We start from the raw sequence: 27957 nt of genomic DNA on the forward strand, positions 1-27957 counted from the left end.
GGCAAAAGTAAAACAGTCAATGTTTTGGAAACGACGTGTGTGTACACTAATATCCATACGGACTCCTTTCGTTTCGTTACAGAGTTGCAGGCCTGTTATTCCTAACTTGGCCCTCTGGTGCCATGCTGCGTCAGTTGCCGTGTGTCTGTCTCCCCAGCCTCGGTCCAACTGTCGGGGCTGGAATGCCAACACGCGGGGTGGACTGGTCCGGGAGGGGTGGGAGGAGGGGGATTGTATTCTTAACGGTGGCGCACGGAAGCGTCAGCGGTGCATTGGCTCCTAACGCTGTCCATGGTTGCCTCGGCAATCTAATGTCCACTTCACCCCTCCAGTCCCGTCCCAGTAAGTACCTCCGAGTTGTTTTGTGTGTTTTTGCTGTTATGGCTCTCTTTAAAAAAGAGGAAAGTAGCTAATTTTAATCTATGCGTAATTGCCAAACTCTCGTACCAAACCACTGAAGTGCCATTAGGTTCCGTTATTAATTTATTTGAGTGTCAAATTGAATGAATGGAAGTATTACTTGAAACTTTGCTCAGAATGTCCAATAGACTACGCGAGTATAGGCCTATAAGTGAGTGGCTGATCGAGGTGGTTGAATGGCCATGCATGTTTTACGCATGACGCGCCGCAGTTTATCTGGTACCCTCCTTATTTGGAATTTGTGACAGCATAAGCACATTTCTACCCACCCAATATAGGACTGCATATTCCCCTCGGCATTACTGCTCGTTGAAGTTTGGGTTCTGTAAATTGTTTGCATTGCCAAATTTAGCACCAAAAAGATAACTTCTTGACCTTGGGAGAGATGTGTGGATACTTCTAATGTGAGGCAAAACACTCGGAAGTGTCTGTCTAACCTAGATCACTTAAAGACATGGTGTCTATTATGTTAAAGGTAGGCCTGTTTTACATAGATCTAAAACGGAGAGCTTTACATGAGAGAATGAATTAAGGCATGCTCGCTTTTTATTGTTCCGGTGTCATTTGACATGGCCTGCTACTACATGGATGGATCTTCTTTCTTTGTATACTTTGGAAGTATAATCTTTGCTGACCTGAACACGACTAATTGGAATGAGGTTAAGTCCAGCCCTCTAATCTGTGTGTGTGTGTGTGTGTGTGTGTGTGTGTGTGTGTGTGTGTGTGTGTGTGTGCGTGTGCGTGCGTGTGTGCGTGTGCGTGCGTGGGGTCTGACTCGGCTTTTAATGCTCACCTTCACTCATCTAACTTAAGCCATGTCACTTAACTCTGGATTCAGCTCTGACCTCCTCCTGGTATTTCCACCCTATTGTTGCTCGTTCTTATCTTGAGGCTTTACAATTTAGCACGACGCATGTCAGTGGATTAGAACGGCGGTGACGTTTGCTCTTTGCAGAAAGTTGGCACACTGACACGCACACACAACCGCATACATACACATGCAGGCGCACACACGCACACACTGATATGAACATACGCACACTGACATGTGCACACACAGACACACACAGACACACACACACACACACACACACACACACACACACACACACTATAAGGTAGGATGTGGGTCAGTGAGACTGACTATGTGTTCCTCCTTATTTATTTCAGGTGATGGAGGATCTCTGATCAAGTTACACTCACCTTAATATGCATGGTGGAGACACAGGCACAGTGCTTTGTTTAGGCCGACGCACACACACACACACACACACACACACACACACACACACACACACACACACACACACACACAGCTTATTAGAGCTCTCAGAGTCACAATAGATCCTGACACAGAGCCATCTCATGACGTTAATTACGGGCATGGCTTCCCTGGTACAGACCCATCATTCATTGGATGAGCTCCACCTGTTCTTCACCCTACCATCACTCGTCTGTGATAAAGGCCGAAATCAACTACCTTTATAACCTATATAAAAAGGAAATTCAATACAACCGCCTGCAAAGCTGTCCTTTCTATCACAAATACACTCCTCATCGCCACAACGCACTGCCCACTGCCCGCCATCGCGTGTCCTTCCGGAGCGTGGTCACCCGTCGTCTGTGTCCCCACGCCGCCCTGACCGCGGCTCCCTGCTCTGCTTTAAGATGGGTCTTCTTGACCTCTCACCCCAGGGCCTGTGTTGTGATGTGGTGTTGGCTGCTGGTTCGTGTGTGTGTGTGCCGGGGAGCGGGGGCGTTCGGGCCCCGGGTGCAGGTTTCTCTGTTGCGCTAAGTCTGTGGCTCAGGCCTCTTTGTTCCGCCCGGCTCTCCCTCTCCACGCGCCATTGTGCTTCAATGAGGAGGCAAATGCAACAGGAATGCTGACTGTTACAGTTTCGAATCTCTCTCTCTCTCTCTCTCTCTCTCTCTCTCTCTCTCTCTCTCTCTCTCTCTCTCTCTCTCTCTCTCTCACGCACTCGCTCTCTTGCTCTCTCTCTCGCTCTCACACTCTTTCACGCACTCGCTCTCTCACTCTCTCGCATTCTCTCGCTCGCACGCATACTCTCTCTCTCTCTCTCTCTCTCACTTACTCACTCACTCACTCACTCACACTCTCTCCCCTTAGAGAGTGTGTATTCTAGTCCAGTGTTCATAAAGATCTCCCTGCTGTTCTCTAGAAATAGAAAGACAATGTGGCGCTTGGTCCTTTAATTGGGGGATGTAGGAAAATATAGAATATAGAATTACGCCAGGCTGGTACTTTTTTGTTTATGATAGACAAACAATCCAACTTCTCAAAGTCAGGTCGACTCTCCTGGCCCGACCCCAGGAACTGCTCCTTCTCCCTGTGTCTCGTTAGTCAAATTAGTGTCACCTGTGTTGATTACCAATTACGTGCACCTGTGCTAAATCCCTGTTTGCCAGTTCTTTCTGTCTGGCTGTGATGTTTCAAAGTGGGAACAGCTTCCTTGTCTTTTCTGTATTCCTTTGGGCTTCCAGTAAACTTCCCACACCGCTATTGAGTTGAGTTCACACTCTCCACCACCGCGGCCAGAAGTATTACCGACCACATTCGGCGGTCCATCTCGCAAAGACGTTCTCGTCTTAAAAAACCTGTGTGTGTGATGCGAGAAGTGAACAGGCGGGAATCGCTGAGCGAGCGTTCCATCAGATTAGTGCCCGGCGTCTGACCGACTCGCTGAACTCTGAGGAGCGCATCCTTCCAGAGAGACTCTCGCCGGCCGCAGTGGTGGCGTCGGGTTTCAGTGCAACGGGAGATTCCCTCATGACTCGGCAGCAGCAGCAGCGTTTCATCTCCCCGGCGCCTCGGCAGCAACGACGAGCAGCGCTCCAATGAGCGCACGGGAACGCGGTCGGGGGGGCGGGGTCCTAATATGAATGAACAGCAGTTGTTATAAACCAGGCTGGTCATCCTCTAAACGAGCCGATGGAGTCAGCGCGAGTAATGGATTGTGTTTTGACGATGAGCCGATGACCTAACGCAGCGGAGTGGAGTTCACGTCTCTAGACGGTTGGAGTAGAAAAAGTTTCCACGGCACATTTTTGACCCGGCCTCTGTTGTTTCTGCTCTGGATCCAGGTGGAGCCCACCCCGAGCTGTTCCTGGGATTGACCTGGGTTTTGACCCCAGAGCGGAGGGACCCCCTGTGACCTGGTGAGCCCAGCCCCTCCTCCCCACCCCCCCCCACCCCACCCACCCACCCCCGCGCGGTGAAGCCATCCTCATCATCCGGTGTCTCGGAGACGGAGAGAGAGCGAGTGCGACAGAGAGACAGACTTTTTGTTGTCCCTCGCCCTACATGCCTCGCCGCCGTCCGTGAAGACTGAATCAGAAAGCTGAGCGGGCATCACCTGGAGGAGGAGGAGGAGGAGGAGGAGGTCATGGACTCCGTGGACAACCGTCTCCTGGAGACCCGGGCGGAGCGCATCGCCCGCTACAAGGCGGAGCGGCGGCGGGAGCTGGCCGAGCGCTTCGGCAGCACGGACGAGCTGCCCTCCAAGTGGGGGCGGAGGGAGGGGGAGGAGGACCCCGCCGCCGCCGCCGTCGTCGCCGGGGCGACCGGCGCCGTCAACGGCAGGGCACGGGATGTTGCCAACGGTTACCAGGAGGCTACGGTGGACGGGTCTGTGTGCCTGAGGAGGTGAGGCCGTCCCGAGAGGATAGTGTTTTTTTTATTATCCCGCCTCGCTCACGTTTACAAGTCAAATGCAATGGTTTTGAATACAGGGTTTTGAATATGCTACGTTCATGTCTACTGTGTGGAATTATACACTAAAGGTATGTGTTTATATATTTAAATATATGAAGAAGAATTAAGGACCTAAAATGGAAATACAGGAGAATGGCTTTCCTGTATACTGTCCTGTATTGAAATACATGCAAATTGACACACACACACACACACACACACACACACACACACACACACACACACACACACACACACACACACACACACACACACACAGTTGAAACAAATGCAGGCCTATAAAGAACAAGGCTGTCGGGCCTGGGGAGGAGGTCAAACGTTGACCTTTTGAAGGCCCTGTGTTCAACAGCTGCCGTCTGGTTTGTAGGTGCTAATTAAAACCTGGAGGTCTGAAGCAGGGCCTCCCTGCAGTGAGCTTCACACAGACTTACTTCCTACCAAGGCTTTTGGCTCTGGTCTCGACTCCTACTGCCATCACATGGCTGTGATAACTTTCAGTCGGACTGGACAATACGCTGGGGGATACTCTCTGAAGTTTCTAAATCAGTACTGGCTTTGTTCTGTCGCTGAAATAAGATCATCAGATACACAAGCACACACACCTCCTCCTCCTCTCCCATTACCCAGAAGGCCCTTTGGCATAAGGCAAAATCGTCATTATCCATTTGATGTAAAACGGAATATTGTTAATTATTACACGGCTCTTCTCAATGCTGTGGAACGCTCCGGTCACTTGCATGGGCCTTCCCGACTTCTGGTGGTGAATTATTTTTCAATAATGACCGTTGCTAAGCATATAATGACCGCTGTCAAGGAAAGTGGATTTTTTTCACGTCTTTCGTATCACTCCGCAAGTAGTCCGGTAACTTATTAACCCCAGCATACTCGGTTGCTAAGCAACGTCAACGAGATAATGTATAGAACGTTGCCGGCCATTATTGGGAAATAAGCCCCTTCAGGGCGAAGCAAGACACCTCCGCTTCGCGTCTGTGTCCGGTTCGCCCTGTCAGGGCTTATTTCCGATAATGACGTCGTTCTATTCTATCTTTATCCCTTACATAATAAGTGGCAGCAAACCACCTTAACAATGCCATCAAATGGAGGCCAGGTTTCTATCGATTTTTCCTGTTCCCAATGAATTTGATACTTAAACTTCTTTAAGTGTTGGATGGGCCATCACATTGTTCATCATTGAACAGCAGCCTCCACTACACGACACAACCCAGGAGATAGAACGACACGGAGACAGAGGAGCTCTCTAAAGGCCCTCTGAGAGTGAGTGCATTTAGGAAGGTCTGAGTCAACCTGCACTGCATCCAATCAGAGAGAAGGAGCTGGCACTATCAGATCTGATACCCCCCCCCCCCACACACACACACACGGTACACCTCCAGGCAGGGAGCCCAGGAGGGCTCTGCTCGCATGGGGGCAGTGGAGGGGGGGTGACACACCACAACACCCCCACCCCCCTGGGGCTGACCCTCCAAAGCTCCACACGGGGGTGCCTGTGGGGCGCCCAAAGAGTAGCTGTGTGTGTGTGTGTGTGTGTGTGTGTGTGTGTGTGTGTGTGTGTGTGTGTGTGTGTGTGTGTGTGTGTGTGTGTGTGTGTGTGTGTGTGTGTGTGTGTGTGTGTGTGTGTGTGTGTGTGTGTGTGTTGCGCCCGCACGCCAGCATGTGCTGGAAAGTCCGGCAATTGATGACTCCTCTTCATCAACAACAACAACAACATCAACCTTATCTCTCTCCTGATTGGCCAACCTTCTACTTCTATGTTCTTCGTTGTTTGTCACGGATCAGCGGCCAAGATGGCGGGCCGAGCGCCGCCGCCGCCTCCCTCGACCTGGCGGTCAAACCGGGCGCCGACGGCGGGGGGGGCCGCCGGCGCACCCGCCGCTACCTCCCCGGCGCCTCCGGGGGCGGCCGCAAGACGGGCGAGCGCTTCAGGACCCAGCCCATCACGGCCAATGAGATGCAGGAGAGCAGTGGGTAGGAGGAGCCGAGACGTCCGCCCGCGGGGGAGGCCCAGGGAGCCTTAACCCATGGGGTCTCGACCCCATGGGGGGCGTAGACCTAACCCTGGGGGTCTCGACCCCATGGGGGGCGTAGACCTAACTCTGGGGGTCTCGACCCCATGGGGGACGTAGACCTAACCCTGGGGGTCTCGACCCCATGGGGGGCGTAGACCTAACCCTGGGGGTCTTGATGACCCCATGGGGGGCGTAGACCTAACCCTGGGGGTCTTGACCCCATGGGGGACGTAGACCTAACCCTGGGGGTCTTGACCCCATGGGGGGCGTAGACCTAACCCTGGGGGTCTCGACCCCATGGGGGACGTAGACCTAACCCTGGGGGTCTTGATGAACCCATGGGGAACGTAGACCTAACCCTGGGGGTCTTGACCCCATGGGGGACATAGACCTAACCCTGGGGGTCTTGACCCCATGGGGGAACTACTAACCCAACGCCGTTTTGGTTTTGTTCGATTTTTTTTATTCTCCAGATTGCTTCCTCCAGAGCCCCACCGATATTTAATTCAACTGATATTATTGGTTTAATAATCAACATTTATTTATATCAATAAATAAATAATTAAAAAATAATTTTATGTTGATACAAATGCAGTAATACTGTAGAAAGCTATGGCGAAAGCTTGCTTTTTTGGTGTCTTAATACACATTCATACTGTGTAAATGGTTGTATTGATTTCATAATTGATCTACCAAATATCTATCATCTTCTTCAAGATAACACATTATCGATAGCGGTTGGGTTCTGGTTGAGGTTTGTTCCTAACAGCCACGCTGGGCTGCATTCATCTTTCCACTCACTGTTATGGTTCAATAAAGACTACTGTAGGCCCTACTTTGTCTACTCTACCCGTCAGTGTGGACTCCATCCCTTCCCTCACTAACCCTTCTCTCACTAACCACCCTGACCTCTGAACTAACAGTTTCTAGCGCCGTGTGGTTTGCATGTTTTTGCATGTGTTCTCCCTCTCGTCTCTGCCTCCACAGAGGTGCTGTGATGAGCATGTCATTCGTCGGAAACGTCTCACTAGCGACAAACTGAGAGACTTGTTTTAGTGAGAGAACCGACGGGGAATCGTAGACCCTGTGGTACCACTGGTCCATAGTGGGGTTTGAGTCACGGCCGGTCAGTGAGCTCATGGCTTCTGTCTTCCTCTCTCTAGGCTGCTGGAGGCCGAGGAAGAGGAGAACCCCAAAGGTAAGGTTGGACGTAACCCGGCCTGTATCGTAGTGTTTTTTTTGTGTCAACAGCAAATCAGCAGCAAACAGCTGATGATCTAACCCCCACCACCCCGCCCCCCCCCCCAATTAAATACACAGTGTCATGTAACTGTAGTAGAAGTCAGTATCAACAGCCAATGGCAAAGTAGCAAAGAAAGCGTCCATTGGGCTCTCGCTTTTAAATGGCATTTGACGTACAAATAGCAAGCAAGTTCCATTTATACGTCACAGGAGATAAAATACTAATACTAAAACGTTGTCTATTAGAAAAATACACAATTGCTAATTATCACAAGTTTTGAGCTTCACTTTTCAAACGGTAGGGAAACCTGTACAGAGCAGACGTCCCCCACCCCGGTGGAGTTGCCTCCGCAAATAACAACCCCTGAACTCACAAATCTATTTGTGTCCTTGGCCAAATTAGTGTGAAGGTTTTGTATTTAGACTCTCTCCACGAGTACGCGTGTGTACACGTTCTCTCCTCTGCGATGATGGGTTTATAGACTCAGGAGCTCTGAGAAAGAGAAGGCTAGTTAACGGATGATCAAATTTGTTGTGGTTGACGACCGCACATGTTTTTCTTGACCTGTTGTTAACCAGGAGCTGAGTTTTGTCACATGAGCCTTGTAACAAGACCATGAAAAGGTAACAAAACCTTCAATGTTCCTAGGAAATACCTTCTTAATGGAGAAGCTGCATGTTAAGGGAAGTGAGAAGGAAGATGAAGTTACAACTTCACAACTTCACGACTCGTAGCAGCATTAGCAGCATAAGGCTAGCTCACTCCACCTCTAGCAGCATTAGCAGCATAAGGCTAGCTCACTCCACCTCTAGCAGCATTAGCAGCATAGGGCTAGCCTTCTCCACCTCTAGCAGCATTAGCAGCATAGGGCTAGCCTTCTCCACCTCTAGCAGCATTAGCAGCATAGGGCTAGCCTTCTCCACCTCTAGCAGCATTAGCAGCATAGGGCTAGCCTTCTCCACCTCTAGCAGCATTAGCAGCATAGGGATTGCCCTCGCCACCTCTTTTTCTCATTTTGTTTTTCAACGGCAAGTTGATGGATGACAAAAGCAGGACTATATGCATAATAAGCTTCATGCAAAGTATATAACAAGGGTTGCTTCCGAGTTCCAACACAGTGTAACATGTGTGTGTTTGTGTCTGCGTGTGTTCTTTTATATCCCCAGCGGATGTGAAGACGGACGACAGAGCCAAGATGAGTGTAGCAGCCAAGATGTCTTTATTTAAAGTAAGTTAATTATAACAGCCTGTTTATTATATCTGCCCCCCAAGCCTGCATCCACACCACCCTCAGACCACCGTCCCCGCGATGGATCTGTCTAGAACTACCTGCAACAACAAGTCTCCATGCAGATCTAGGTCTGTCTAGAACCACCTCCAACACTAAGGCCCAATCCCAATTCACCCCTTGGCCCTTAGCCCTTCGCCCTACCCCTCACTTTTGAGTGGCTCTCGCCCCTTGCAACCGAGGGCCAAGGGGAATTCTGGGGAAGTCTCCATGGAAATATAAACAACATCCTGGAGCTTGTTGATGTTGTGTGTATCCAGGGTTTAATCACCTTGCCTTCGATACGGTTACACTATTAGACTTAGGAGAGACTCACACCAGCTACACCAGTAGCGTTCTGTGGTCTCGCGTCCAGCACTGAACCCAACCCGCTGCTCAGGAGGAATATTAAACCCTCCCGACAGGTGCTGTCCTCGTTCGACACTACAGGTTCAGGCTGTGCTCGCTCCGTCTGCTCACGGAGAGACAGACTTCATTCACCTCACAGTGAATGATTCATACCACTCAGACGACCTGGGCCCTGCTGTCTCCATGGACACTTAGAACGTTGACACTCTTTATCACTCCGTCATGGCTTCAGTGCACCGTGTCGTCTCAAACAGGAATTAATTAGAAGTATAATTAAATAATTTGATTATTTCAGGGTAATGTTTCAATTTCATTGAATTTACCTTTTGAGGTACAATGGCCACAGTCCGGTACTTGTCGTTGAGTTGATTTCAACAACTTATACTGAACTTGTTGTGGCTGGCTGCTTGCCCTGACCCCCCAGGTCTGGAGCCAGGTAGCAGCCAGTCAGCAATGTTATAATTAGTGTGTGTGTGTGTGTGTGTGTGTGTGTGTGTGTGTGTGTGTGTGTGTGTGTGTGTGTGTGTGTGTGTGTGTGTGTGTGTGTGTGTGTGTGTGTGTGTGTGTGTGTGTGTGCAGGAGAGGAAGGCAGAGGAGGGTAACCCAAACTGGGGCCTTGGGCTCTTGTTTCACCTTCTGTGGCGAGCATTCAATCCTTCTGTGTTAGGGGCCAATCCACTCCACTCGGCAGCCAGCGTGCTTGATCCACTGGCCCTCTGACCCACTGCCCAGTTCTCCTCCTCTTCCTCCTCCTATTCTTATTCTCCCTCCTCCTCCCCTCCGTTAGACTCCTCCTCCTCTTCCTCCTCCTATTCTTATTCTCCCTCCTCCTCCCCTCCGTTAGACATAAAACCGGACAGAAGTAGATGTAGTAGATTTATGGCTGCCACATGCTGGGAACCCTTTTTATACACCCCCCCCCCCCCCCCCCCCGAGGTTGAAATGGTCGATGGATTTAACGACTGGGCCGGAGTGGTGAGGGGCACCTGTTGCCTGGGAACCGGTCCACCTGTCGGCCAAGGTGGGCAGGGGCTCGTTTGCCAGGATCTTGGTGGCTCGTTAAGAAGGTTAAACTTAACGAGTGTACAGAGATTGAGCTAGCTTAACAAGGTGGCACCTCACATCCAATCACTGTATTATTGACCTAGGAGCCCTATAAATGTTATATATATTCTTGCCTTGGTTGAGGTATTTCATTTTATTTGTTTCCTATGATCGCAGTCCTATGTTGACTGCGTTGTTGTTGTTGTATTGTTTTGGGTTAATACCAAAGACATGGCCTGTAAAATAAACCTTTATTGATCAGGTATTGAACAGCCTACGTTAGGACCTAAAAACTGAAAATACACCACATTCAACACATGTGATTTCTGTATTGGAAGTGAATCATCTCACACCGGGGTGTGGCCACGGCGTCCTCTGTGGCGCGTGACCTCCGTGTGTATCTGTGACTCCACCGTGAACCTGACCCGACACCGACCACTCTGTCTCCGTAGGAGCTGGAGAAGACGGCCGCCCCCGAGTCCTCGGCCTTCCTGAAGCCGCGCTCCGGTAGCCTCTGTCTGGAGCGCAGGGCTCGCCATGGCAACGAGAACCGCTCCCTCACCCAGCCAATCACCTGCGAGGAGATGGTGGCCATCAGGTGTGTGATGATGATGATGAGGATGAGGATGATGGCTGCGAAGATAGAGGAGGTTATTATGGATCATAGTTAGTATGTGTTTTAGGTATTTGTTTTTATTCCAGTCGTATTAAAGCTGCACTATATAGGTTTTACCATTAGCAGCCCCTAGTGGCAAGTGTTGTAACTACGGTTAGAGCTACAGTATTTCAGTTACAATTACTCCGGTCTGCGATTTTCCTATGGTGGTGGGAAGTGCAACATGATAAAAAATATCTACAGAGAGTAATTCCCTGGATGTATTGGCTCAGGGATGGGCGTGTTTTATTCTCGAGACACTTTTCCGTTCACATATGTTTTGATGGACTAAATAGCTGCAGTGGAAGTGACAAAGTGCAGGTTCAAGTAACACTAGTAGCAGAAGGTAGTACCCAAAACAACAGGGAAGAGACAAACGTCGTTATCTGTATCAAGGAGCGCCCCAGCTAGGCTTGGGCGTTCCCTGATGCAAGACGGCCGACCCTGCTCCCCTCGCTACATCCCACCCTAACCACTCCCTCCCCCTTACCCCCTCCCACACCACAGAGCTCCTCAACCTGCCCCTCCGGCCCCAGAACTGCCGGCCTCAGAGCCCGAGGAGGAGGCCGACGAGAGCTGCCGTCTCAGCGTGAGCCAGAAGCTGGCCCTCTTCAACAACCTCTCCCTGCCGGGTATGAGCGGCAGTAGCAACAGCGTCAGCCAGGGGCCCCGGCCCCCCGTGGGGGGTCCCCCGGAGAGGAGGAGGCAGAAGGGGGCCCGGTACCGCACGCAGCCCATCACGGTGGAGGAGGTCAGCATGGTGGGTAGACTAGACAAAACAGTGCAATGTTGTCGTTGGTTTTTGTTTTGTGTTGATTTATTCAAGGATTTTTTTCAAGGGTATTTATTAAACAAAATCACATTAAGAAGGGAATTCTAGTGGACTAGTGTGGCCTGCTTACGATGTAAATTAAGAAGACATAGTAGTCGTATATATTAAGGTCATAAAAAACAATACAAACCAGCCCCACCAGCAGTGTGTATTGCCACATCAGCATTTCACTGTCTATGTACGTGACAAATAAAGCTTTGGAATCCAGAACTTTGACCACCACAACCCATCCCCTTACCGCCATCGATCCGCCCCTCTCGGTGTCTCCAGCTCCAGAAAGGCCCGGTGCAGCTCCCCGCGTTCTGCCTGGCGCCCCACCTCTCGGACCGACAGCAGGCCCTGTCTGTCAACCTCAAGCCCAGCGAGCTCCGCCTCTCCACGCCGGACGTGCGGCCCGCCAGCCCCCCGGAGCCCGGCGCCGGCCCCCCGCCCCACGCCGGCCTGTCCCGCTCCGAGTCCGAACCCGCCATCAGGAGCATCCTGAAGAAGAGCCGCTCGGCCGCGGGCGCGGCGTGCAGACCGGACCCCGCGGCGGCGGCGGCGGCGGGGGCGGCGGCGGCGGCGGGGGCGGCGGCGGCGGCGGGGGCGGGGCAGAACGGCGGTGGCGTGGAGGACCCCGGTGACGGCCAGCAGCAGCAGGAGGAGGAGAAGAAGAAGGAGGTGGTTGAGGGGGAGAGGAAGGTAGCACCGCCGCCGACTCTCCCTCCGAGGAGGCAGAGGAACCGAGGCTCGGCCGCCCCCTGGCGCCAGAGGGCTCCCCCCGCTGAGACGGAGGTCGGCGCCGGGTCATCCGAGAGGCCCCCCACGGACCCCCGAGGCCCCCGCCAGGAGGAGAAGAGCCAGCAGGGGGAGGCTGGCCCCGCCTGTCCCTCCTCCAGACCCAGCGCTGATGGGGGACGCAGGTAAATGCTTCACACCTGATATAGGTGATAAGTCACCTCTGTCCTTGATGGAGAAATTGCCATGACAATTACCACACCGTCTATGTATGTGACGAATAAAGCTTTGGAATCCTGAACTTGGAGATGCAGGGTATAGGGACGAACCTTTTGCATCTCTGCACACTTCGTTTGAATCAGTGGGGGGAAACGGAACACGTGGCCGACTGGGCGTGAAGTTTCCAAGAATCAACAGATTTTATTGATCAGATATGAGCGGATCCTGGGCTGGGTTAAATATGTAAATAAGTAAGTCAGGAATTACTTATCTGTCCATCATCATCATCATCACCATCATCGTCATCATCGTCGCCTCATCTTGTCTCCTCTTTTGCAGGGAGGGGGGTGAGGAGGGTGAGGAAGAGCGACGCCGTACCGCGAGGTCACACCCACCCGGCGGTCGCGTCCGGGTCACCCTGGCTGAAGGCGGCACCCTGACGCAGCAGACGGAGCCCCCCGCCGACACCAAGGTGGGACCGCCTCCTGTGGAGAACCCCATACTCCACCCTCGTCCCCATCGTGGATATCGACGACGATGATGATGAGGGTGGCTCAGTAGGACACCATGATAAAAAAACTAAACAGAAAGTGAAACTTTAAATGTGATTCCTGCCACTGGGATCTGAGCGAGTCCGATCCAGATCAAACTCCCGGTCCCCCTCTAGGAACCACGGAGCTTCGGTCCCGGGTCTGTAGACAGACTTAACGGTTCCTTAGCAAAAGGTCACGCCCCCTTGACCCCACAACGCTTCTGTAATCCCTCACCCGTTGTAGTGAAAGGGGAACTAGATCGGAGCCCACCACTTCCAAGCCTATCCAAGCCCACTTATTCACCAGCAATAACTGCACAGTGAATTGGCAGCGTTTGGAGAGTAGAGTTTGGTTAGATATCACCCCATGTGAGCCTGGTTCATGCCACAGTTTGACACCTTCTTTGTGGATCAGGACAGGCTTTGCTCCTGCAGACCTAACAGAGTGGCAGAGTTGGAGGAGAGTCATCTTTTCCTTTGACGACACTAGATATCTCATCTCCTAGCAACCAATCAGGACTCATAAGACTCGTGTTACGGTTCTCTTGGGATTTCCCCCCAGCGCTCTTGGAATAATACAGAGTCATGTACGTAACAGGCGGTGGCTGAACTACGTGGAGCGTAAACCACTCGTCCATTAACGAGGTTATAGTCCCATGTCATGTGTTTTATTTGTCCCCGCTGGCATATGTTTACTGTATGTACGGCTGTTGGTGTGTGTGTGTGTGTGTGTGTGTGTGTGTGTGTGTGTGTGTGTGTGTGTGTGTGTGTGTGTGTGTGTGTGTGTGTGTGTGTGTGTGTGTGTGTGTGTGTGTGTGTGTGTGTGTGTGTGTGTGTTTCTTTGCATCTGTGTGTTTGTGTGCCTGTGCCTTTGTGTGTGAGTGCAATGGTGTGAATACCAGTTTAATGCACAGACACGCAATACCACATTGCTTCACTCGTGTAATCCTATATTAAAAGTGCCCCGCGTCTCATTCGTCTTTGCTCTACTGCCCCCTGCAGGATGAGAATGACAACTGCACCCTTCACCAAGACACAGTGGACCATCTCTGCTGGGTAAGACATTCTGCACCGCACCGCTCGAACAGCAGACGAAAGCAGAGATGTGTGTGAATATGTTAACGCTTTGACACTTGTGACACACGCTGGTAAATGTTTCAGGAACTTTCTGTGTGTTTCTCTCTCTGTCTTTCTCGCTCTGTTTCCTGTCTGTATGTCTGTCTGTCTGTCTATCTGTCTGTCCTTATGTCGCACTCTCTCTTTCTCTCTCTCTCGCTCACACTTTCTTTTTCTCTCTCTCTTTCTCTCTCCATTCCATTGAATGGTCTCTCACCCAGGACCCAGTCTTTGCCTCTGTGTATTCTAGCAGAACACCTCAGTATGTCATGTGTTTCAACCAGGTAACGTCCTCGGTGTTGCTGTGAACCGGTGTAAAGTCTGCATGACCAATCAAACATGACTCACACTGTGCATTGTGTGAGAATGCAGTGAATGACATGTTTTACACCGGAAGTCAAAGTGGAATTTAACGTCAAATAATGAAATGTTGAATATATTTTTTCCCTTTAATTTTCTGAACAATTTTGTATGAATTTTACCCGTTTTATTTATGGAAAATGTATTCTTCTGAAGTTTGCCGAAATTTGCTTATTTGCCGAAAAATAATGTTCAGTTAATTCACGGCTAGTGAATAAGCCGAAATTTGCTTATTTGCCGAAAAATAATGTTCAGTTAATTCACGGCTAGTATGACTACTAATGTGTACTTACTAAAATGTCGTTGTTTGAACAAAAGTCATCTTTCGTCCTCTCTATTCCAGTCTCTCTATTGCGCCCCCTAGCGGCCACCATAGGAACTGACGAGCATGTGCACGGACTCGCCGTCGGTCTGTTGGCCTCTAGTTAACCGCAGCCTGCCCTCTCCTCTCTCCGCAGTCTAGCCTGTCCTTCGAGGCACAGGAAGTCACCTCGCCTGCCCGGGTCCAGCCCCAGTGGCGGCAGAAGGTGATGCGTTAGGGATGTTTTTTGGTTTACTCTTATTTGTCTGAAATAGGAAATTGGGGGGGGTGGAAGGCCATGTTATACATCAATAAACAACAATACTGAACACATAAGAATAAACCTTTATTATGAATTATTATAATTATAAATTATATTTATTATATTAATTATTAACAATTTTGTAATGTTAAAAATACATTTTATTTGTATTGATTTGTTTGATACATGTTATACTGAGGTACTGATTTTATCTCATTCATACATTCGTATATTCATAACGTCGGTCGGTCTGCCTACCTGTTGTGAATACCGTCCCACGCGAGCGCTCCCTGACTCCAGCGCGGTGTCTCTCTGTGTTCAGGCGCAGGGTAAAGCCGTGGAGGGAGAGCCCCCCCCTCAGAGAGAGGAGGAGGTGGTGGAGGAGGAGGAGGAACAGAGTGCGTCCGCCCATCCGGACGCAGAAGAGCCAGCGGGCACCGGGGAGAGCAAGGAGAGCGATGTTTGGACTCCGATGGCAGCGCCCGCACGCATGGCCAAGAGAGGTGAGACCCCGGCCTGTCTCTCCTCCTTGACCCGTCTCTCTCTCTCTCTCTCTCTCTGTCTCTCTATCTCCTTTCGCTTTCTCTTTTCTTTATTTAATTTTTAAATTGTTATTATATTTGTTTTTTTGTGTGTGTTTCCTGCTTCACCGGTCTGTTGTCGCCTCTCTCTGTTGTGTTGTCCTCCCGGGTCGGGGCTCTCCAGAACCAGACGAACACGACGCCTCACAGACCAAGAGGCCGTCTGCCCCCACCTGCCCCACTGAAGGTCAGGCCTCAGACGACCCGCCCTGCACGCTCCTCCACTCGGGATTAGTTTGTCATGGATTTTCCATTTGTTAAAGAATATTATGTGTGTAGTTTTCCATGACGGCTCAAAGGAGTTTTCAAATGAAAGGTCTTCTTGATTATTTTATCAAACAGATTTATATTAAAAGAATGAACAAAAACAGATTAGATGGAATCGAGCTGATTTGATCCTGCCAGGCTCCTGGACTATGGCATGCGTTCACTTGATTTCAGTTCATTCATGAGACATTCAAGTGTTAGTTTGAGTGAGATCCGCTCCGCCCTCCAACCCAGTGCATGTACTTTACCAAAGCTTTACCGTCATCCAGAGGAACGTGACGGAACACCACGCATCTCACCCCGTCTCCCTCACAGGCCAGTGGGGTCCGGGCCCCTCCAAAACAGGGGGCCCCCAGGAGGGGCCGGAGGGGGCGTCGCCCTCCTCGGCCGACCCCCGGGAGACAGACGGCTGTTTCTACGGCGACCTCTCCTCCCCCCCCGCCGCCTGCGTCCCGCTGCACCCAGAGGGGGGCGCGGCCACGGAGCCCCAGCAGGACCTGGGGGTCTTCTGCCAGACCAGCACCATGTGAGTGGAGCGGGGACACGCGGGGTGGGACGCACAGTCCCGGGATGGATCTGGTTTGTGTGTGTGTATGTGTGTAGTTTTATGTATGGGTCTGTTTTGTTTGTGTGTATGTATTTTTAATGTGCGTTGTTTGATGTATTCCTCTGGTTTGTGTTCAGAAAGAGTCTGAGTGTCTCTCTGTGTGTGTGTGTGTGTGTGTGCGTGTGTGTCTTTTTGTGTTTGTGTGTGTCTTTTTGTGTTTGTGTGTGTGTGTGTCTCCTTGTCCGTGTCTCTGTTGTGTCCGTGTTTGTGTAACCATGCGCGTGCGCTGCGTCCCACCGCCCTAACTCCTCCCCCTTGGCTCTGCGGCGCCTCCTCTCAGCCTGAGCTCGGCGGTGACGGAGCACCGGCGGGCGGTGCGGCCGTCCCGGCGCTCCCAGGGCTCCAGGAACCCCCTGCGGGCGCTGGCCGCCCGGGCCGACGTCAACCAGGACCACATGGGGGACCACGGCGACGCCAACGGGACCCCCGACGAGACCGCCGCCGCGACGGCCCAGAAGAGTGAGTCTCCCCCCCCCTCCACACACGGTCTCACACGGCAGACTCTAGGTTCAGGATCGATCGAGTCTGAGAGTTGGGGTTGGGGTTGCTCTGGCCGGGGATCTGGAAGCGCGTTGTTGGCAAACAGTGAACGCTACCTTGGCCAGCGCTAGTGTTCTTTTCCAGGAGCTGGTGGGAAGAAAAGTGTCAAAGTTCTTGTTTTCCTGCCCAGGTTCTGTCTATCTCAAGATAATCAAACACATCTTGTGCGGTAAGACTATCGTGTGTGTGTGTGTGTGTGTGTGTGTGTGTGTGTGTGTGTGTGTGTGTGTGTGTGTGTGTGTGTGTGTGTGTGTGTGTGTGTGTGTGTGTGTGTGTGTGTGTGTGTGTGTGTGTGTGTGTGTGCGCGTGTGCGTGCCCCCCCTTCTCCAGAGGCTAACAACTCCCACTCGCGCCAGAACAGCAAAGAGAAGGTGGCTTCCTCTGATGACGTCATCGACACCAACCACGCTCCCTTCAAGAGCCTCATGCTCCTTCAAATCAAAGGTCAGACAGCAAATAGATTTCTTTATGCATACGCAGTATTTGTCACGCTGTGACACAGCATGCATATGTATACTTATGTTTGCGAACCTAAACATTGGCGGCCTGTACTTTATGACAGGTAAGAGGCAGGTCCAGACCCGGCTGGTGCAGCCCACTGCGGACTCCCTGAACAGCGGAGACTGCTTCCTGCTGGTCACCAAGGAGCACTGCACCCTGTGGAGCGGAGCGCTCGCCAACGCTGCCGAGAAGGCCAAGGTACAGAGAACCCTGCCCCACAGATGTGTTTAATACACTATAGTACATTAACGTTTAGGGCATTGAGCAGACGCCTTCAACAGTTCATGCACACATTCACACGCCGCCGGCGGTGTCAGCCATGCAAGGCGACAGCCAGCTCGTCGGGAGCAGTCAGGGTGAGGGCGTCTCGCTCAGGGACACCTTGACACTCAGCTAGGAGGAGCCGGGGATTGAACTAGCAAGTCATCCCCCTCTACCGCCTGAGCTTAGCTGATTCAGTATATTAATAATAACATTCTATACTATACTATGTAATTCACTTCACATGACTCTGCCACTGTCATTGAAATGTTTCCTTTGCTAAAGTAAGTAAATCCTATCCAATACCAGAAGAGTGAAGGTGATGCGAGGGGGTTGGTGCAGCGCTAGGGCTACTGCTAATGCTAATGCTAGTGCTGCTGCTGCTGTGTGTGCAGGCGGTGGAGCTGTCCTCCTACGTCCAGAGCCATGGGGACCTGGGCTGCCGGGCCCCCCAGCCCCTACACCTGGAGGAGGGGCTCAACGCCGACAGCAGCCTGGCGGCCGACTTCTGGAGCCTCCTGGGAGGAAGGAGACAGTACAGAGGTGGGTTTCTCACCTCTGTCTTGTAGTTTGTGCTTTTAGACCAATAAATGGATCAAATGAAATGGATTGTATTAAGTTGCGTTGGGCTGTACCATGGTACCCTGTCATCCTGTCTGCCACCACGGGTTATATTAAGTTGTGTTGTTATGTTGGAGTGTACCATGTGATCAGGGGTGTTGTTATTGTGTTGGCCTGTACCATGGTACCATGTGAACAGGGGTGTTGTGTTGTTGTGTTGGGTCGTACCATGGTACCATGTGATCAGGGGTGCTGTATTAAGTTGTGTTGTTGTATTGGGTCGTACCATGTGATAAGGGGTGTTGTATTAAAGTTGTGTTGGGTTGTACCATGGTACCATGTGATCGGGGGTGCTGCATTAAGTGGGGTCGTACCATGTGATCGGGGGTGCTGCATTAAGTCGGGTCGTACCATGGTGCCATGTGGTCCTCTCCCTCTCAGGGGCGGGGCCACCGGAGGAGGACGAGCAGTATGAGCGCGGCGTGGTGGAGTCCAACTGCGTCTACCGGCTGCAGGACAACAGGCTGGTGCCCCAGGACCAGGCCTGGGCCGCCGTCCCCAGCGTCGCCCTGCTGGGCCCCGCCCAGGTCAGACCGCCCCCCTGCTCTCTGGGGCCCCCTGTTCTCTGGGGCCCCCTGTTCTCTGGGGCCCCCTGTTCTCTGGGGCCCACTGTTCTCTGGGGCCCCCTGTTCTCTGGGGCCCCCTGTTCTCTGGGGCCCCCTGTTCTCTGGGGCCCACTGTTCTCTGGGGCCCCCTGCTCTCTGGGGCCCCCTGTTCTCTGGGACCCCTGCGGTCTGGGGCCCTTGACCTCTGGGGCCCCCTGTCCTCTGGGACCCCTGCGGTCTGGGGCCCTTGACCTCTGGGGCCCCCTGTCCTCTGGGGCCCCCTGTTAGGCTGGGGTTCCTCTATAACACATGTTTTGCTTGTTGATTAACGCAACACATTCCATACTGAAGGCAAGGCATGGCAAGGCAACTTTATTTATACAGCGCTTTTCATACCTGAGGCAGACTCAATGTGCTTACAGTTACATTTACATTTAGGGCATTTAGCAGACACTTAAATACAGTCTGATAAATCCATGAACAAAAGAGTGAAGGTGCTTCCCATAGAACTACTGTAGAACTACAAAGATTCAGAGTGTCCAGTGATATGGCTCACTTATGAGCTATATGGGTTCAATCATGAGCAACGTGAGGTTTGTTGACTGTTATGATGGTTAAGCAACTCAGGACTTGAGAGTGAACTGAAAACATTGATTTTTCAACTGTAAATTCACATTTACATTCAGGGCATTTAGCAGACTCTTAAATACGCTTTGATAAGTCAATGTGTATATAGTATGATATCATCGGATCCAAATGATCAACCTCATTTTAAACTAGCTTCAGTTAAATATTATACCGTGTCTCCTGTAGGCGCTGGTGTTTGACTTCGGCAGTGAGGTCTACCTGTGGCACGGGAAGGACGTCTCCATCGCCAACAGGAAGGTGGCGCTACACCTGGCCGAGCAGGTGTGGGGCGGAGCCTACGACTACAGCAACTGCAGCGTCAACCCGCTGGACCCCTCCCACAGCAGCCCCAGCATCCAGCTGTGAGTCCGCAAACCCTCAGCTCAAAACACATTTTTTAGAATCACATAGTGTTCCAATCCCATCTAAATCAATCGGCTCATTGGCGCTTTAATCACATAGTGTTCCAATCCCATCTGAATCAATCGGCTCACTGGCTCTATAATCACATAGTGTTCCAATCCCATCTGAATCAGTGGGCTCACTGGCTCTATAATACCTTTTTACACACCACAATGGAACCAGAGTGATGTTTTACGTGTGTGTGTGTGTGTGTGTGTGTGTGTGTGTGTGTGTGTGTGTGTGTGTGTGTGTGTGTGTGTGTGTGTGTGTGTGTGTGTGTGTGTGTGTGTGTGTGTGTGTGTGTGTGTGTGTGTCGCGTTCCTCTGTGCAGGCGGGGCCAGGGGAGGCCCAGCTGGGCTCTGTTCGGAGTCATCTCCCAGCACTGTGAGACGGCCCTCTTCAGGGAGAAGTTCCTGGACTGGCCCAGCGTGACGGTCGGCACAGAGGAGCCCAGCCCACCACTAGAGGGCCCAGTGCAGGTCTGAGCAGGATCCTGATTCGTTATGATGAGGGTGTATGACTGAATATGTTGTCGGATTTGAGAAATGGACTGCAGTTGCTGACACTTAAAGAGTTAAGGGTACCACATAGAGTGAAGCCTTATGCTAAAACAAACTAACTGTCTGACTGAGCTCCAGTAAGTATTGAAGTATTGAAGTTCATTCATTTAACTTTAAGATATTGCATGCATTTCCAATGCTGGCCAAGCACCACTTTACGTCAGAAGTTGTGCAGAAACGGTATTTCTCAAGAATGTACACTTGCGAACGTAGAAAAATGACTACATTGTTGATAGCCACTGAGGTTGGCATTGCACAACATCATATAACAAATGCATAAAACTCGACTAAACTACATTCTGTCTGTTCAGTCGTCCACAGGCCTGCCGGCGACGCCCACCGTGATGCCGACGGCGACGCCCACGGCAATGTCCATGGCAACGCCCATGGCGACGCCCCCGGCGACGGCCACGGCAACGCCCCCAGAGTCCACACCGGCAGAAGACACCTTGTGCCCCTGCGATGCCAAGGCCCTTCTGATGGGACAGGGGACCCCCCAGACCCAGACCGGGCCCCATGGGGCCGTCCCTCTGGACGGAGGACGACAAGTGGAGCTGGAGACGGTTGCCGTGGAGACGTGGCTGGTCCAGGAGAGTGACGACAGCGGGCTTCCCTTGGAGAGTGACGGGCAGCTCCACGAGGGGGAGTCGTATGTCGTGCGCTGGACGTACACCGCAGGTGGGGACACACACACACACACACACACACACACTCACACTCACACTACACGCTCACACACACGCACGCACGCAAGCACGCACACACACTGCTCACACACACACACACCAGATGATGAACCAAAGAGTCTCAGTACTGCTAAGTAATTGACCAATACACATTCTGCATGTTTAGGTAAGGGAAGCAGCCCAGAGGACACAAACAGGAAGGAGAAGACTGTCTACTTCCTGTGGCACGGCCGCCACTCCTCTGTCAGTGGGCGGGACCCCGCCTCCTTCCTCTCCATTGGGCGGAGGAGTGAGGAAGACTCCCAGGTAGACAAACGTCATGTTTTTTGTTGTACCACTGCAACTGTGATGACCGCGTAAGGGGTGCTAGGATATCCAATATATCGCTTATTCAAGTCAATTAATAAAACGTCTTTTAATATCTATCTTTAACGTAGTCTGTGTGTTGTTATTTGAGGCAAGATGAGGCCATGTTGTATATTTATTTCATGTGAAAGATGAAGACAATGATATAGTAGAAGTACGCCAGACCATTATTAGTTTTGGCAGGATATGAAAAGGAGTGTCTAGATTTGTGGTCCCATAAAAGTCCACATTAAAAACGTATGTGCTGTAAGTCACATCGCCTGTTGATCTCGGTCTCGAATCGGGCCTTCAAGTGAGCATATTGCTTTTTCCAATTACTATTTCTACAGACTGTTTTATTGGCATATTTCATAGGAAATGCAGACCTGCCATTTATATCTTACAGAGGAGGGCCAAAATATCCCATTTTCAATTTCAACGTTTTATGTTTCTCCTATTTGACATTCATTGAAATTTTATTACTGAGTTATAGTCAAAAGTATTTCCACCCTTATGGCCGTCGGTGTCCGCTCCACATTACGCTGCGTGTTCTAACCCAGCGGTCCCCAGCCTTGGGGTCGAGACCCGGTACTGGGTCGCGACTCATGTGGTACGGGAAGAATAAATCTTTTCGTTTTATTTCCGCCTTAAAAAAGTAACTCCTCCTTCAAATCATTGATCCAGCGAGCTTGTTCAGTAAACGTGTGTGTGTGTGTGTGTGTGTGTGTGTGTGTGTGTGTGTGTGTGTGTGTGTGTGTGTGTGTGTGTGTGTGTGTGTGTGTGTGTGTGTGTGTGTGTGTGTGTGTGTGTGTGTGTGTGTGTGTGTTCGTTCCTGGAGGTGGAGGTGCACCAGGGTCTGGAGCCCCCCTGCTTCCTGCAGCTGTTCCGCGGGGGTCTGGTCACCCACAGGGGGCGGCGGGACCCCCCACCAGCATTCACAGGTACAACCGACCCCCCCCCACCCCCCACATCTGGCTTATCATGTGGTTCTTGCAGAGGTGTGTGTGTAAAGGAATGGTGAGGATCAGAATATTAGGATTAATACTGATACTGACATTGAAATATTTTAATTAATTCATTAGTCGTTTCATTAAATGTATTCATCATGTGTGTTTTGATGTGTTATTAAAATCTGCATGTGTTGGCCTTGTGGGCGTTAAATTACAGCACATTAATCTTTCCTTATTCCTCATTTACATGGATTAGTAAAACATGGGTAAAAATAATGAGTAGTAGTAATGATTAATATTCAGCTCATGATGTCAGGCAGGCTGTGTGGAACCGGCCCTGTCTTATCCCAGTAATGGAACGGGTGGGTGGGGGGTAGGGTAGAGGGTTGGTGTGGGAGTCAGGAATGCCCTCCTCTGATAACCTCCCACCCGTACCCCTCCTCCCACCCGTACCCCTCCCTGCGTGTCTCTGTACCTGGGGGGTGCTGGCACCGGACCCATCCATCTCCTGCCCCTGACTCGGTGCTCGTCTCGGGCCTCGGTGTGTGGGGGGGGGGGGGGGGGGGTGGGGGGCTACTCAGACCACTGCCCTGGTGATCACTATCGTTTAGTGCCGTCTGCCCCCGGGGACTTCAGATTTGAATTAGCCTCTTGGCTAACTCTGGCACGCTAACATTCTGTTTTAACTGTCCGTGTCAAATAAATGTCAGACCAGTAATAAGTGATGTAAGTGTATTAAACACATTTGCATTATCCATACTCCACATTGCAGAGATTACACTAACGCCTACACCAATCACCAATGCTGAATCATTTTAATGTTCTCTTAATAACTTCTCATTACTGGGTTGTCCTGGATTGGCCTCATAGCACACGCTGGCAACCGCTGCTATATGGCTGGGCAGCAGTCTGATGGCTGCCCCCGAAAATTGAGCACCCGGGAACCTGTGTGTGTGTCTCCTCGATTTTCCTCCAAACGTGTCATTTTCACTGTGAACTCTTCCCTTCCTCTCCCCCCGTCTGCCTGGACGTGTCCCCAGCCGCGTGGAGGATGTTCTGCGTGCGCGGCCAGCGCCCCGACGAGGCCTCCCTGCTGGAGGTGGACTGCCGCTGCTCGGGGCTCCGCTCCAGAGGGGCTGCGGTGCTGCTCAACGGCCAGCAGGGGTCGCTGTTCCTGTGGCACGGCGGTAAAGCCCACGCCAGCTCCCGCGAGGCGGCCAAGAGAGCCGTGGATCGCCTCAGTCAAAGGTAAGTCTTTAAGTCTGCTAAGGCTGTTGTGAGGGTAGTGCTGTTGAGGGTAGTGTTGTTGTAGTGCTGTAATGATGGGGTTTATTCTTGGTTACCATGGCACCGGTTGAGTTTCTCATGGGTTCAGTCTTCAATTGTTTTTGTTATGATTGTTAGCACTTATGTTACTTGTGGACCTACGTCTACGAATTAAGTAAATGTTAAACAAAGTGTGTGTGTGTGTGTGTGTGTGTGTGTGTGTGTGTGTGTGTGTGTGTGTGTGTGTGTGTGTGTGTGTGTGTGTGTGTGGCCCCAGCAGCCTGAAGGTGGTGGCGGTGGAGGAGGGATCAGAACCTGCTGAGTTCTGGACCGCCCTCGGAGGGCAGGACAGGAAGGCCTACGACTGCATGCTACAAGGTACACACACATCAATTTGCACACACAAACGCACCAAAATGCACACATACACACACCCCAAATTGCAAACACACACACTCCAAATGGCACACACACACACCCCAAATTGCATACACACACCCCACATTGCACACAGACACACACATTGCCCTGCTCAGATTGGCGGTGTGTGCTATTCCAGACCCGGGGAAGTACAACTTCACGCCGCGACTCTTCCACCTGGGCGTCCACGCCGGCGCCTTCCAGGGGGAGGAGCTTCAGAGTCCCGCCCGCCTGCCGGGGGTCAGCATGGCGATGCCGTTCGTCCAGGAGAACCTGTCTTCTGCCCCGCGGCCGGGTAAGGACCCCCGTCTCTCTCTCTCTCTCCTTATCTATTCATCTGGTTTTCTTTATCCATACATTTGTTCAAAGAACATTGAAAGTCTGGCTCAAATATGCAATAAGTGTGTAAGAGAGGTGTGGGGGGGGGGGGTGGACTGGGGGGGGTAAATAAATCTTAAATACATAAATACAATCAAACACACCCTGCACGCCCGTCCACCGGACGCCCCGCCTCCCAGCCCGCTCTGTCTTTAACCCGCTCTCTCTCCTCTCTCCACCTCCAGCCTTGTTCCTGCTGGACAACCGCCTGGAGGTGTACCTGTGGCAGAGTGGCCCCGCGGCGGGCACGGAGGGCAGCACGGCGGCCTGTAGCCGCTGGGCTAACGAGTGGCGCTGCGCCATGCAGACGGTGCTCCAGTACTGCAAAGGTAACTCCGGCCGGCCCTCTCCTGGTGGCAGCGGCCCGGGGCATGGGAAGTCATGTTTGGTCAATTTGTAATCCTGGTTGTTGTTGATGATGTTGTTGTTGTTCTGTCCAGAGTTGAACCCCCGGCGCCCGCCCATGGCCTACCTCATCTCCGAGGGAACGGAACCCCTCACCTTCACCAACGTCTTCCCCCACTGGGAGAGGAGGCCCAGCACCAGCACACAGGTACCCACCACGCCCAGTCCTCCCAGCACCAGCACACAGGTACCCACCACGCCCAGTACACCCACTGAGGGACAGAGAGACTGCCTGTATGTGAGCCCAGGCCTGTATGGGAGACTTGGCCTGTAGGAGGGCCTTTATAGGCCTGTAGGAGAGGAATCCTTATATCAAGGCTATAGGCTTTTGTAGGAGAGGCTATAGGCCTGAGGGGGAAAGAGACTGACTGTATGGGAGCCTAGGCCAATAAGGGCTGGTTCCATAGTCTCATTCAATATCAACACACATTCGTCTTTTGGCGAAAATCCCCAAAACGAATACCTTGTCACATTGTCATATACCGTTGTGTAGTCCTCATAATGATACTGTGTGGTTAGAAATGTTTGATCTCAAAAAAACGACTCTTGCTTGAAATCCTTCATTTAAATAAAACAAACAGAATCATTGAGAATGTTACACCCCTACTTAAGAAAGTTAAACTCATCCTATGATGCATTACATTGACTAAATGCCCAATGAGCTGATGAATAAGCCGTGTGACGGAGAGCCCTCCTCTGATGCTGGTCTGGGTGGGCCCCTGCAGGGGGACACGGGCCCCGCCAAGCTGGTCCTGGTGCAGGATGCGCTGGCCCAGCTCCCCACGGGGCCCCACGCCGCCGAGGGCCCGCTGATCGACGGGAAAGACCCCCAGAACCCGGAGGTCTTCCTGCCCGACCACGACTTCCAGGTAAGCCAACCGGAGGGGAGGGGGTGAAATCGATGAACAGTCGATGAAATGCTGCATGGTTTCTGATCGTCTCACGCAGTTATGTGCAGGGAGAGTGTTCAACATGGGCTATTAGCGCCAAGCGATGTCATGTGCTGTAGTTTGAGAAATTAAACCACCTGACACAAATTTTAGCCAATCGGAAACAATCAATCAACTGCCTTAACAAGTCTCACATCAAAGGGTTAATCAAGGGTTAAGCAAGGGTTAATCAAACCTTGCCAGGTTAAATTATCCCTGTTTGATGACGCTCAAACGATGCCGGGCGTTGGAGAGGTTAGGGTCTCTGAAACACAGAGGACACATTCTGGGTTCCCACCTCAGCGTCGGCGGTCTACCTGTAGACCCCCCTGACCAGAGGCCCCCCCCCCGAACCTCTGACCTTCTTCATCACTCGTATCTGGAGTCAAGAGGAAGGAGTCCGCTGAATACAGGACTGAACCCGGTCCGACGCAGTTGACCCGAACGCGGTGTTGTTGTGTGTTGATCCGCAGGCCGTGACGGACGTGGAGGGTGAGGAGGACTCGCTGGCCGCCCGCACGCAGGACGACGTCCTGAAGAGCAAAGGACTGCTTGTGTAGGAAGGCCTCCAGAAGGGACTGTGACACCCCCCCAGCAGGGCTCAACACGGGCGTATAAGGGAGAGGTGTATGCTAGGACGATAGCCTGCCTTGGCCCAAAGGACTGCTTCACCCCATCACCAAAGAATATGGATTATCTATGTCATCTGAGATTCAGAGATTACCCGATTTTTGTATTTTTTTTCTTTTCTGAGACGACCACTGTGTGCACCTGTTTTCGGTGGCTGTATGTGTGTGTGTGTGTGTTTGTGTGTGTGAGTTCATGCGTGAGTCCTATATAAGTTTGGCACCTTAAGGCCTTAATGTGTTGCGAGCCAAACGCTCTTCCAGTGTTTCACGGACCGCTTGCTCCTCGACTTTCTTCTTCTTCTGCCTGAGTTCTGTCCGAGTGTGTGGGCTTCCTAACCGACATGGTGTTCTGTAGAGCAAGTATTTAAAACAGCAGCAACAAAGAACACCAGAGTCCAAATTGGTTTTCTTACGAAAGTTACATTTATCTGTACAAATCAATGAGAAAAGACAAAGCTCGGGTGCGGAGGGGACAAAATAATGACATCAGTAACAAACTGAGCTGAGGATATGACGGAAAAGAGTGCTTACAAATAAAGACAAACGCTAATGAAACTAAATAAAAATGGTGACCGCTTTAAATGTTTCCCCCTGGATCGGTTTAATGTCTGCGTTACAAACGGCCTTCGGTACAACGCTCGTTTTCAATTAAAAGATCAAAAATAGAAATCCTGCAAGGTTCACACAGAACCTCCTGATTGGTCGACGCAAAACAAAGTCTACTTGAGAGAGCAGAACGTAACGCTGCGCTGTATCGTTCCTCTGGTGTACGGTGGCCTGTGTGACCAGACCGCTGTGTGCTCTGTGCTGTGCCCATCTGTGCTGTGCCCATCTGGCTGTTGTGTTTTAAAGTCTCACGGCCCCCTTCCCCCCCCCCCCCCCGTGACCCTGGAGGGCATTTAGCATTAGTCACACATGGAGGGGCAGGTGCACGTGCTCCAATTACAGGCCTTACGAGCAACGCCATGTCTTTCCCTCCTCCCTCCACGGGCTCCTTATGCACGCTCAACATACCGTCACATCCTGCATGCCCTGCGGCCGTCATTACCCTCCATACCCTCTGCAATCACTAGAACCTTCTCTTTCACTACCTTCCCACTCGCTCATCACCTCCGTACCGTCTGACTTCACAATTACTTCCTCTCCTCCGTTCTCTATCATTCCCTCTCCTTCCCCTCACTCACCACTCTTTCAGAGACCCTCCATACAATCTGTGATCACTATTACTTTCTCTCCTCGGTTCACTTTTATTTCCTCTCCTTCCCCTGCTCATCACTCTTGTTGTGAACGTCCATACAATCTGTATTCACTACTACCTTCTCTCCTCCATTCACTACCCT

At 51.6% G+C, this 27957-nt stretch overlaps 1 protein-coding gene across 7 annotated transcripts; it reads left to right on the plus strand.

The window, feature by feature from the left end:
* The first annotated feature begins 245 nt into the window (after positions 1–245).
* svilc (supervillin c) lies at positions 246–27881 on the plus strand. Of its 7 annotated transcripts, XM_084488421.1 has the most exons (33): positions 247–342; positions 3523–3597; positions 3766–4084; positions 5951–6139; positions 7344–7378; positions 8590–8651; positions 10556–10701; positions 11266–11518; positions 11861–12492; positions 12866–12998; positions 14061–14114; positions 14396–14458; positions 14993–15061; positions 15420–15600; positions 15803–15865; positions 16261–16471; positions 16833–17011; positions 17423–17536; positions 17655–17791; positions 18250–18397; positions 18857–19002; positions 19834–20009; positions 20381–20528; positions 20921–21287; positions 21462–21601; positions 22479–22581; positions 23631–23838; positions 24134–24234; positions 24416–24571; positions 24840–24983; positions 25095–25207; positions 25785–25928; positions 26462–27881. In XM_084488421.1, the coding sequence occupies exons 3-33, from the start codon at positions 3825–3827 to the stop codon at positions 26546–26548; spliced, it is 4962 nt and encodes a 1653-aa protein (XP_084344547.1). In that variant the 5' UTR covers positions 247–342; positions 3523–3597; positions 3766–3824; the 3' UTR covers positions 26549–27881. The 7 variants fall into 7 exon arrangements, with proteins under 7 accessions (XP_084344549.1, XP_084344547.1, XP_084344545.1 ...); XM_084488423.1 differs by having other exon boundaries at positions 246–342; positions 3523–4084; positions 11266–11509; XM_084488419.1 differs by having other exon boundaries at positions 3523–4084.
* Positions 27882–27957: the final 76 nt, after the last annotated feature.

The sequence above is a fragment of the Micromesistius poutassou genome, assembly GCF_964030765.1.
Source record: "Micromesistius poutassou genome assembly, chromosome: 1".
NCBI lineage: Eukaryota > Metazoa > Chordata > Actinopteri > Gadiformes > Gadidae > Micromesistius > Micromesistius poutassou.

Coding starts and splice junctions, on each gene's coding strand:
- svilc (XM_084488419.1), top strand. CDS start 3,825: ATGGACTCCGTGGACAACCGTCTCCTGGAGACCCGGGCGGAGCGCATC. Junction 15,601..15,802: donor CGCACGCATGGCCAAGAGAG/GTGAGACCCCGG, acceptor GGGGCTCTCCAG/AACCAGACGAACACGACGCC. Junction 17,792..18,249: donor ACGCTGCCGAGAAGGCCAAG/GTACAGAGAACC, acceptor CTGTGTGTGCAG/GCGGTGGAGCTGTCCTCCTA.